Source organism: Streptopelia decaocto (genome assembly GCF_964273445.1).
Source record: "Streptopelia decaocto genome assembly, chromosome: 1".
Taxonomy (NCBI): Eukaryota; Metazoa; Chordata; class Aves; order Columbiformes; family Columbidae; genus Streptopelia; species Streptopelia decaocto.
Genome location: NC_138663.1, coordinates 62,055,148 through 62,067,408, shown reverse-complemented (window position 1 = coordinate 62,067,408; position 12,261 = coordinate 62,055,148). Strand labels below are relative to the sequence as shown.

The following is a 12,261-nucleotide window of genomic DNA, read 5'->3' as shown; positions in this document are numbered from 1 at the left end:
GTTTCATCCTAAATATTTTCCCATCCTCCACCATGTTTCAACTACTGTGTTCATCATCCAAGCTTTCCCATGTCCACCCCACTCAGAGCACACACCACCAAGGTGCTTCTCAATCACATGGAGAAGTGCCAGGCAGCAGCAGGACAACTCAAAAGAGCCACCACCAACTCCGGTCTGCAAGGTGGGAAGGGGGGTGGCTGTGCCATCGGCTGCCCCCCACAAAGCCCCTTTTCTTCACCGCCCACTGCTGCAAGCACTGGCTCTGCAGCCCTGATGGACACTGCCGTGTGCTGCTGTTCAGCTTCACCATAGACTCCCCTCACTCTTAATGTCATGTTGCAGTGGGGATTTAATTTCAGCAGCTGCAATATCCCCGATTCTCTTGACATAAAGTCAGTGGGGACAGAGCCAGGACAGGGCATCACAGAGGCAGGCAGAGTTGATACAGAAGAACAAGGTGAGAAGAGCTGTCAGTAATGTGACCAGGAAACAAAGCAAAGTTCCTTGCCAGCATTAGTTACAAAACCTCTGGGATGCAGGAGATTCCTGCCATTTACTGGAAGGACGGGCCACAGTTCCTGTCTTGTGCACCATGATGTAGCTATTTTCACTTTCCCTCCTGCATTCTCCACCCAGTCTCCCTTTGGCACGTCAGCACCATCACAGGCAGGAATCATCCCCAAGTGACTGTATCAGTGGATCAAGTTGATCATATACTCAGCAGTGCTGCTTCCAGCAGCAGAAGGTGTCACTGCATCAGGGTACACAAGGCAGGTACATCCCCACCCAGGCCAGAGATAAAGTGGAGATTAAAGTTGAGCACTTTCTGCTTGCAAAAGAATAACCCTACCAAAAAACTATGCTCTGAAATCCTTCAGAGAACTGATATTGTTTCACTGCATTACAAAATGGTCTGAAGCTACTACTAATATTCAACAAACATTAAAAAGAAAAAGATGTAAGAAAGTGTAATTTATTCAGTGTAAATTTAAAGGAGATTTCATGATTTATTACAGGATCACGCACTGGGTGTCAGTGCTGTACTCCAAGATGTAGGCAGGGTAAATCTGGTGCTTCTCAAAGACAACAAAAATGGAAGGGTCCGTTGGGTCATCCACGCAGCTGTCATAAAGTCGGTTTTTATGGCCGGGTCTGGGTGGAGGGCGAAGGTAGTTTTTGTTTCCCTGAACAAAGTCTCCAACGAGAACCTGAGCTACAAACATTCTGTAGCGACCACACTGAGAGGAACAGTACTGGTGAGAATAGCTGGCATCTCTGGCAAAGTAGCTTCCTGGGAACCAGAAAAAGCCACAGGTAAAACAACAAATCAACCAAGGAACAAACATCTGCTATCAGCACCTTGGCAAGCCAGCGACTCAACAACCCCATGTTGCTCCACATGCAACCTCAGCATGTGTTTCCACATCAGCTTATTTTAAAGCATTGACAGACTCTAGTCACATTTTGCCATCAGTCTCCCAGTCCCACCTGTCCAAAAGCTTTGCTGAACAGCAAACAGTGGAGGGGTTTAGCCCCCCTTGAAAGAGGATTGCTGCTGATGCTGCCTGCAGCAATACAAAGGCACACAGATGACGGTGCCCTGCTGGCAGGAGTGCTGGGGTCAGGGACAGTCAAACACCTTGCACCCACCCTCCAGCCTGGCCAGGGTCTGCAGCCTGCACTGCTGCAGCCCCTGAACCCACACTTAATCACAGAATCATAGAATGTCCTGAGTTGGAAGGGACCCGCAAGATCACTGAGTCCAACTCCTATCCATGCATATGACAGCCCCACAGTTCACACCATGTGCCTGAGGGCTTGTTCAGTCTCTTCTTGAACACTGTCAGGCTTGGGGCCATGACACCTCCCTGGGGAGCCTGCTCCAGTGCTCCAGCACCCTCTGGGTGAAGAACCTTTTCCTAATGTCCAACCTAAACCTCCCCTGGGACATCTTCCTGCCATTCCCTTGGGTTCTGTCATTGGTGGTCAAAGAGAAGAGATCAGCACCTGCCCCTCCTCCTCCCATTGTGAGGAAGCTGTAGACATTATGAGGTCTCCCCTCAGTCTCCTCCAAGCTGAACAAACACAGTGGCTTTAGCTGCTCCTCATACGACTTCCACTCTAAACCCTTCACCAACTTTGTGACCCTCCTATGGACACCCTCTACCAGGAGCTTGATATCCTTTGTACCTTTTCCATACGTTGTGCCATGAGTCCCACAGATCCTCCAGTCAAAGTTCTGCTCACAGATGGCAGACACATGGGATGGATTTGTCCCGTGGAACAGGAGCCGCTCATCCACTGATTTCGATTTATTGAGCTTCTCCATTTGCTCCTTTTGCCTAGGAACCGGAAAAAAAAAAAAAAAAAAAAAAAAAAAAAGACACGTTACTCTGGTTCAAATGAGGACAGTTTCCCAACTCAACTCCTCCTGCTTTTGGGTCCTGAAGGAACAGTGATACAAACCACTCTCAGTGGGGTTACTGCCTGCTTTGCACTTCTGTTGGTACCCTGCTGCACAGCTGGCTCCTTCCAGCAAAACAAAAAGTTCTCATCATGACTCTGGACTGTGTCACCCACAACTTCATACCACATGAGAGAGTAAAGAGACAAACATCTCTTGACTGGGAATTGGTCAGTTCCCAGGTTATATAAATCCAGAATGCATAAATATGGTTATAAAACTGAGCTGTATGAAGCTACAGTGAAGATCGCATAATCTCTATCCCTATCTTTACCACATAAAATTTCCTGTTTTTTAAAAAATCCCATGTGGAAGAGACTAAGAAACAAAAAGAATAAAAGTGAGATACCACAGGTCAAGTCATGGTGAAGGAAAATAACTTTCTTTTTGAATAACACTACCAAGAACCTCGCATGCAACCTCTTAGGTTCTGTCATAAAAAAAATACAGAGACAACCCCCTCTCCCAGGGCTGCCTCAGGGGACCCTCAGCCCCAGGAACCAGGGGACACCCAACACCATGAGCAATGCCAAGGCTCTGGACAAGCTTGTGGACAGAAGCAGGGCACCACCTACGAGAGTATGGGACCGACTATGGAACAGTGGGGAATAGCATCTGGGGATTGCACAGGACTTAAAATGCAATGTTTAAAAGTAGAAGTGTCAGTAGGAGAAGGGAGGGAACAGGACGGACTGAGGACAAGCAAACATGGGAAAATAGATTGATAAGGGTGTAAAGAGGGCTGGTTGTGTATAAACAGGCAACTGGCTGCTCAGTAGGCTTGTCTGGCCATGCCCTGTCCCTGATCTGTATGGGCTGCCTATCTTCTCATTAAATTCCATTTCTAACTCCTACCTGGGTGATAGACTCTCCAAGTCTGTGTGCATGCACGTGTTCGGGCGTCTGGGTACAGCAACTGCAGGTGGGACCGTGGGTCACAGGAGGGAGCTGCATGTCCACAGCACCAGCAACTGCAGTAAGCAAGTTTCTGATCACTAGCCAATATAAGGCTGAACAGCTAGTAAGGAGGGTAGCTGGCCTGGGAGGCAGGTGTTGGGGCAGTCATAAGACTGAGCCAGGTGCTGGAGAGACCAGAATGTCTGAGCTTGCTCAGCAGAGGGACCAGGAGGTCTGGGCCAACCACTGACACCACGAAGTCTACAGAGACCCATTTGCACACGTGTGTCTATGCAGAACATAACTGGAGATGAGAGGACCCAGGAACCACCACACGGGTAGACTGAATGTCTAAGTTCAACTCCTGCAGGGACCCATACCTGTGCATACATTCCAGTCAGAGGCTTCTATCCCAAACAGCCAGAGGAAGACAACAGGATGAGGCCTTTGTTGCTGTTCATGGTTGCACAAGTGCTGTGCTGTCTGTGTTGGGTTTTATGGCCAGCTGTGTGCATGTTCATACACTTTGTGTGTAGGTGTGTGTTTGTGCCTGTGTGCACACAAGGAAGATGTGCTGAACCTGGTTACCAGCCGAACCCAGGCACACAGACACATGGCAGTCACACCTCTGCTAAGCTGCTGGATCCAGCAACTACTAGTGTAGACTGTGGAGGACAGTAGATCAGGAAATACCAGCCCTCTGCTAGCATCAGGATAATGAAATAAACCAGATACAAACCACTGAAAAACTTGCCAAAGTGTTGGGTTCTGGATCCTCTGCAGCTGGTCGATGCTGTAACCTTCCATCGTCTTCTCAAATAGCCTCTTAATTTTTCCATATTCACAGGAAGTGTTGCTGAGCTTTACCAACTGAAAATTTTAAAAACATCAAAAATAAGGTATTACTGATACTAACAACTCCCAGTCTTTCCAAAGGGCTCACCAACCTCCTCACATGAGAGGAAAAGCCCTGCCGTTAAAATCACAAGCCTCTTCTGTCTTTCCATCTAACCATACTTTCCCATCTTCACTCCCACTCTCCATGCTGGAAGTGCAGGCACTGACTGAGGGAATTAATGCAGTCCCATGTGAACTTCCTTTGGTGGACACACTTCTGCATCTAGACTGTTTTTACTTCAGAGTAACTTAAATATGAAGTGCACAGCAGTACTGAGGCTGGAAAAGAGTCACCATCAGTTGCACCTTAATTTGACACCTTAGCTCCCTCCCTAGAGGACTAAGCCTTAGTTTTACTGTGGCAAATAACATTTTGCCTCAAATCCACAGAGGAAATACTGCAGCACCCTCTTAAGATGTAAGTCATCCGGTTTATCAGAGGATTAGGTGCCTTGGGAGAGCACAAAGGACAGGTCAGACTAGTAATGGCCAGAAGGGCATTTTTTTATCCTTCATGATGTATGTAGGGGATCTCAGAGACCCTCCCAGGAAACACAGATCTATACTGAAATGTGAAACTGTCAGTCTTGTTTCACCTCATAGTTGTTTATCTTATAAAACACGTTTAAAAGCTGAAAACATCTCAAGTGCCTTGGGTCATGTTCTCAGAAAAATCAGTATAGGACACAGTTTATCCTGCCCATTTGGAGAGCTGGAAAGACCTACCTCAAACCCAATATCAGGCAGTGCAGATTCGTCCCATTCTGGAGGACAGACAAAATGGGATAGAGCAATATTATGTCTGAAGAAAAGAAAAGAAAAGAAGTCAGTTCATGATACTCCCAACTGAATCCTCCTTACAAAAGATCCAGCTGCTGGCTCTGTGGCAGCCTTCAAGTATCCCTGGATTATTACTTTTATTTTACATTCCACATAACCATTATCCCTTTCTCCAGTTTAGATTGCCACACAAATCCTTAAGACAGTAATGACCCTGCTGGCAGGTTAAGACACTGGTAGGAGAGCCTCAAATGAGAAGCAACCTGCTCCTAGCTGAGTGGTTTATACAACTGCTCCAGCTAACCCACCACACATACTGCTTGAACCTCTAGGAAACTGGAGCATGAGTCCTCTCCCTCCATGTGGCTACTCATCTCTAAATCGCAGGGGAGACAATGGGTGACCTGTCCCCAGGACCAGGCCTCTCAGGAGGCTGCAGGGGAGCAGTTGTGCCCTGCGGGAGCTACGGCACCAGTCAGTGCCCAACAGCTTCCAGCACTAAGGCCCTCCTGGCCTGCGTGTTTTAACCCAGGCAACAGGAGCATTAGCACCCATTCAGGAGCTGAGGTCTGTTTTCTTTTTGAATCAACCCACATTTGGTTTAACCAACCCTTACAAATGGAACCCTTGGCTTCAGATGCACTGTCTGCTGGTGAGTTTCTGAAGGAAACAAGGCTCTTTTTAAAATAAAGCAGTAGCACAACTGCCTTTTATAGCAGACACACTCAAATTCTGTCAGGCTGAACTTCCTTTTAAAAAAATAAAAGGTATCCCAAATCAGTGCATCCAGTTCACTTCATTTACAGGGATGTGCTTCTGTGTTTTATTTTATCCTCAGCTTTCCAGGGGATAGCAGCTATCTGCTCCACTGTCCTTGGGACTGGCAGTCCCTTGCTCCTACTCTGCACACAGCTTAGTGCATTGTTAATTTATGAGTCAAGAATAAGAATTCCTGGCACAGTTGTGTCAGCCCTGTGTGGCCTTTCTCTCACAGAGAGAACAGATCTAGTCTAGGGGTAAAGCCAGAGACTGACACCAAAACTCCCTCCCTCCAGCACACTTCACAGAACTGTTGCACAATTTACAAATACTGTCACTGCAAAATTTGCCATTAAACCAGTCAGCAAAAGGTGTCTAGAAATGAATTGAAGACATCTAAAATCGAATTCTAGACAGGTAGGAGGAACTTCTTAGCAGAAGTCTAGAGAGATTATTAAGTAATGAATGTATATTACCTTCTATCTTTTTCACATTCAGAGAGCAGAAATTTTGGCAGTCGGGCAACTTCTCTTTGAGTTCCATAGCTCAAATTTGTTTGGACCATATCTTGAAAGAAAAACACAAAGATAATTAGATAATTAGATAATTTATTGTTCAGAGGCACAATCTTATGTGTTTAGGGAAAAGAAAAAAAAAAAAAGAGATAGCCCTGAATATTGCATGGTGGTATTTTCTCTACCCTTACACCGTAACACATCCCCACCTCAGTTCATAGTTTGAAACCATTCCCACTTGTGCTACTTCTGCTTGGAGACCAACAAGGTCAACCACCTGCTAACACAGGTAACAAAGGAAGCTCAAAGACAACTAATCACCAGCATCACCTGTACATACATTCACATCAAGGCTCTTAGCCAGAGAAAAACACAGCTGATGTCAGGCCTACAGCAGGGAGGAGTTTTCAGTCCAACAGAGGCCATAAATCTAGCTTTCCCAGCAGGGTGGGATTGCTACGTGTTACTAAGAGGAAAGTCTGTACTCTCTTTTTGGTCCTGTAACAATATCACAGAGCACACGCTGTGTAACATGGCTAATTATCCATTGTTTCCTCCTTTAAATGCCACTGTCTTTATTCATGCCAGGAAACAGATTTAAAATTTGGAAAGCTAGCAGGAATTTTAAGATGGGTAAATAAATCAGAAACAGAAAAGCATTTCCCATTCTCTCTCTAAATTTTCCTTTGCACTTCGTGCTTTCTCTTCCCATAAGTGGCTTGCAAGATGCCTACCACGGGTTCACTTCTTCAGTACTTGACTTTTCAGTGGGGTTGTCATGTTTTTTTTTTTTTTCCTTTCTCATCTGTCCTCTTTAGTTGCATAAATTCAAATGTCAAGCCCAGGTCCCATGAAGTGTTTACTCTCAGCTCTTCTTCAGAATATACAATATTATCAGAAATGCTTTTTTTACTATAAATGTCCAAGTCTAAAAGCTCAGTCAGACCATCTCAAAACTGCAGAGAAATGGACAAACTGCTCAAGTTCTGCTTGGAGAAAACTCAGGGGAGGAAAAAGACTTGTTCAAAGAAGCCCAGACACAAGGTGACAACTCTCCACGAAGGAGGCTACTTTAAAGCCAGCTATACTGTATAATGAACTTAAAACAAGGAGATACTTCACCTTCAAAGCTTAAAGCATACTTCTCAGAGCCAGCCCTGAATACCACGCTGCCTTTACAGTCAGCTAGAAATTCCTTCTCCAGAAGCTCAGATGTCACTGTGGCAGAGCAGTGATCCGGATGCTATAGAAAGAACAAGGGAATTTTACCTGTTGCAAAGCAGTCTTTGGTTCTCGGTGGCAAACAATGATAGGACAAGGGGTAATGGGATCAAGCTGGAACACAAGAGGTTCCACTTAAGTTTGAGAAAAAACTTCTTCTCAGTGAGGGTGACAGAGCACTGGAACAGGCTGCCCAGAGAGGTTGTGGAGTCTCCTTCTCTGGAGACATTCAAAACCCGCCTGGACATGTTCCTGTGCGACCTCACCTAGGCATTCCTGCTCCAGCAGGGGGATTGGACTAGATGATCTTTTGAGGTCCCTTCCAATCCCAAACATACTGTGATACTGTTTAGGTGACACTGTGGAGAAACACCAGTGCTTCCCCAGGCCACTATCCTGAGATGCCATTTTGAACTAAGACTCTAAGTCTTCAAGCTTTTTGTTCTTCAGTGATGGAGGGGTACCCCACAAAGAACAGCTGTTTGTAGAACAGCAACAAAGCAGCTTTCAGCCTGTGTGGTCAGCTTCAGCCAAAAGACTTCTGCCATCTCTGGAAAACACGCTTACTTTCAAAGCCAGTCCTTTAAAAGTTGCCATAGAGTAGCAGTACTGCTTTGAGGGACAATTAATACAACAAACCCACCAGTGCGTCAGAGCAGCGCTGCAAGGTCACCAGCAGCATGTGTGAAATGCACCAGATGCAGAACAACGTGCCCTAAATAACTCTCCAAAGATCACTTAACAAGAGCTTTTGGCATCAAAAGCAGAGGGATCTCACCTGTTTCCCGTACTCAATCCACTCCCCAGAATCATCCAGCCAACACCAGGTGTACTCCATTTCGGGAGCTGATGGATGAGTCAGAAGACACCAAAGGCACAGAAGAGCTGACCAAAGCCTGGCTGCTTCCTTGGCCCTAACATCAGAAGAAAAATCCAGTTAAAGTAGGGGTCTTTTTCCAAAGCTGTCAAACTACGTGATATTCCTGGTCTGGTCAGAAGTCTAATGACTTCTCTAGAAAAGGAAACCCCTCCACCTGGGAAGCGCGGCCCAGTCCAAAACTGAGGAACTGATGTTTGTACATTTATGGGCCATAGTAAGCATCACAGAAGTGACTCTGACCTCTGTGACTTGGACCCAGATCACTGTTTTTCTCCAAGACGTATCTTTCTAAAATAATACATTGTAAGAAAATACAACTTGACACAAGAAACTCAGCTCGTTACATGAAGGCCAGTGGTGCCAGCTGGCTAACAGGAGTAAGATTTGGCTTCTAAGCAGGCAGTGAGTGATCAGCAGCAGAAGTCAGAGTGCCTTCAGGAGGCACTGACCGAATCATCCTTCCTTGCATGCTCAGGAAACCAAAGCTGCCACTCACAGGTACTGTACCAGGTGCAGGTGCCCAGGTGCTGGCAGCAGGGACTTCTGTGTGAGAAGAAACCAGGGAGTGCCCCATGCCCAACACAGCTGGCTCAACAGACCCACTGCAGTACACAATTGAGCCCATCTGTCAAGCTCATGGTGCCTCTGAGAAAGCTGTCCAGCAGTGAGAGGTGAAAAAAAAGTGAGAGAAAAAGTCCTGCAGACACCTAGATGAGTGAAGGAGGAGCGGGAGAAGGTGCTCCAGGTTCCAGAGCAGAGACTCCCCGGCAGATGGTGAAACAGATTGTCCCCCTGCAACCTGTGGGAGCCATGGTGGAGCAGATACCCACACTGCAGCCTGTGGAGGACCCCATACTGCAGCATGTGGACATGCCCTGAAGGAATGTCCATGGAGAGAAGTCCATGCCAAAGCAGGCTTATCCTGAATGACTGCTGCCTGTGGGAAGGGAGCCATGCTGGAGCACAGGAAATTTTTGAGAATGATGGTAGAAGGTAATTCTTATGGACTGAGGTCAATGCCCGTTCAACAGCCCCCTGCGCCACTTTGGGGAGGAGGGGCCAAAGGGGAGGTTAAAAAGTCAGGAATGATGGAGTGAAGTTGAGTCTGGAAAGAAAAGGGTTGTGGAAAAGGTGTTGTTCTAATTTTTGGTTTTGTTCCTCACCATACAAATCTATTTTAATTGCCAATCAATTAACTTTCCCCAAGTCAAGTCTATTTTGTCCAGTGATTTTGTCCTGTCTTTATGTCAGCTCATGAACTTTTCCATCTTATTTTGTCCCTCTGTCCTGTTGAGGTAGGGGAGTGAGAGAGCAGCTGGGTGGGCATCTGGCAGCCAGCCAAGTCAAATTCTTTGGAGAGAAATAAAAAAAATCACTTACCAGCAAAGTCTCTGCTCTGCGCTCTACCCCAGAGACACAGCACCTACAAATAGAAGAAGCTGAAACAGTAAGCTACCAATAATTCAAATTCAGAGATTTTTATTTTTCTTGCTGCTGTGCTTCAGCCTCCTTCGGATGTCCCAGTTTTGGACCCAGACAACATTTTTCTATGCATCTCATCACTTGGCTGCTCCCACAACACAACCCTGTTGTGGAGCACATACATGCAGCTGAGACCTGCCCACCTACCTGCTGTGGAGTTAGCAAGGGTCTGTGGCTGAGCTACTCAGCGCTGCCTGGAGAATCTGAACATGGCATTCAAACAGAAACTAGAAATGATCATTTAGTCTGCTTTGATGCCCTTCACGCATTGGCAGGCATCATGGGTATTCAGAGGAGGCTAATGAGAGGAGAACGTTACAGAAGGAGCTCCCCCATAGAGTTGGTTACAGTGCAAAAGTCCACGAACAAAGGCTTGGCAGCCCCTGGCCTGCCAGAATAAGGAGCGAGGAAGGTCTCGTCTTCTTCGCAGCCTTGGCTTGTTGCACTGCTGTCTACAGACCACAATTCCTCTTTGTACACAGTAACACCAGCCAGGCCTATTCCTAGAAAAATTGCTCCCAGATTATTTTCTCTGAAATCCCATTGCAGGAGGCTCATGAGATCCAGCACTCCTGGGAGCTCTGGATGCAGCTGCCCCTTCTCTCCCCTCTGTGCAGCAGTTTGTTGCTGCTGCTGCTGCCGCCGCAGCCACAGGAGAATTTGATGTTTGTACATACAGAGTGTGGGGTTTGAAAGGGGAGGAGGGGAAATGGGAGAGAAAGCAAGGGAGTGGGGTGGGATGATGTTTCCAGGCAGCTTTTCTCCATTGGTCCCCCACCCATGTTCCCTCTCTCCCCACTTTGTAGATGGATGCCAACCCCTGCCGGCACCCCTGCCAAGATCCAGGGCTCCGGTTCCCACCCCATCAGCTTTCCAAGATGTCCAGTCATGCCTTACTTTCAGTTTCACTTGCCAGCATTTCTGCCCTTTGCAGGGATTTTCCACTCACCAGCTAACCCCAAATAGAAAGAAAGGGAAGTGAAACACTTAAAAAAGCAGACAGAAATATATGCCTGGCAAGACAGGTAGTGTCTTTCAGCTTTTGCGGAAGATTTCGCTATCTGGTCTTGTGCAACTGAAAGGTAGCCTGTAAATTTGGTTTTTTATATCTCCGAAAGAACAGTTTTATGCAGAGGAAACTTTATACAACCTCATGCCACTTTTTCTCTTACATACTTCTCCCTCACATGAAAGAAAGAATGAATTAATGAAGACACAAACACAGCTTACAGTATGGCTAACTGCAAGCAAGGTATCCTTCTAGCAGACCCTAAAGCCAAGCCCACAAACTGTAAAATCCCTGCTTCCTCTGTTTCCCCCGCTCCAGCACCTGGGGAAATCTGTTAGAGCCCGGCACACGCCAGCTGTTCATGTTCCCTACTCACAGCCCTGCCATCAGGCTGCCCAGCCACCATGCCCAGGAGCTGATGCATCAGCCATGTCTCCATCAGTCGGACGAGCCCTCTGCACTCTCCCTCCACATGGGAAAGGTCCCGCGGCTGTGATGAGACCTTGAGAAATAAAATACAACTGGCCTGTGAGAGCTCCTCGTGAACTCCCAACCGCACGTCTGTACCTCGCCGTCTCTCCCGCAGCCTCTCTCGGCAGGACGTCACGGGTGCCTTTCCACTGCTGCTGACCTTTGGAAGTGGAGCCTGCGTAACATTTCCGTCCAGCTCTTGCACCACGTGCGCAGGCGCATCTGCCAGCCAAGAGCAGAGCAGCCAGGCACAGCTGATGTTTTTGGCAGATGCATCGGTAAAATCTACGACCCTACAAACTGGTATAGTTTATCCCAACTGCTTGGTTCCTCTCATTGCACACCAGCTCTTACCTTCCCTAGATTCCTCCCATCCTTCCAGCAGCCAGGGATATTCAGGACCTTCTCCTTTCAAGATTCTTGCTGGGAGCAGCTTCTGAACATCACTCTATGAAAGCCAAAAGCCAGTGTTGCCTTGCAAAGCAAACCCTGAATCTCAATGCAGAAAGTGGGAGCATCTCCCAACACACTCTCCGTGTTGGTTATCGCAGTGTTCAGGGGGGTTGCAGCATGCAGTGCCACACACAGCCACCCAAACCAGTGCAAACCAAGGGCCAGGCTCAGTCAGCCCACGCAGATCTCTGTGCTGTCCCGACTACTCCTATTCCTTTACCCCGAAGTCTGAGTCTTCACTCTGCTTTTTCCTGTGGAAATCTGAGAAGGGTCAGGAGGTTTCCAGTCTGGCCCTTCAGTCTAAAAGACTGACAGCATTTCCCCGCAGAGCTTCGAAGCACAAAGCTTAATCACAAGTCAAGTAGTACTAACTACATAAACTTCTTTAGATGCAAGCATTTTTTTCATTATTTTTTTTGTTACACAAATTATG

General features: G+C 47.1%; 1 protein-coding gene across 1 annotated transcript; it reads right to left on the bottom strand.

Moving 5' to 3' along the window:
- Window positions 1–957: 957 nt before the first annotated feature.
- LOC309435211 (protein mono-ADP-ribosyltransferase PARP12-like) lies at window positions 958–11,662 on the bottom strand. The gene is made up of 8 exons (XM_082043187.1): window positions 11,472–11,662; window positions 8,312–8,447; window positions 7,435–7,555; window positions 6,274–6,364; window positions 4,985–5,060; window positions 4,101–4,231; window positions 2,191–2,342; window positions 958–1,291 (listed from the first exon to the last, which is right to left on the bottom strand). The coding sequence occupies exons 2-8, from the start codon at window positions 8,369–8,371 to the stop codon at window positions 1,011–1,013; spliced, it is 912 nt and encodes a 303-aa protein (XP_081899313.1). The 5' UTR covers window positions 8,372–8,447; window positions 11,472–11,662; the 3' UTR covers window positions 958–1,010.
- Between the last annotated feature and the right edge of the window lie 599 nt (window positions 11,663–12,261).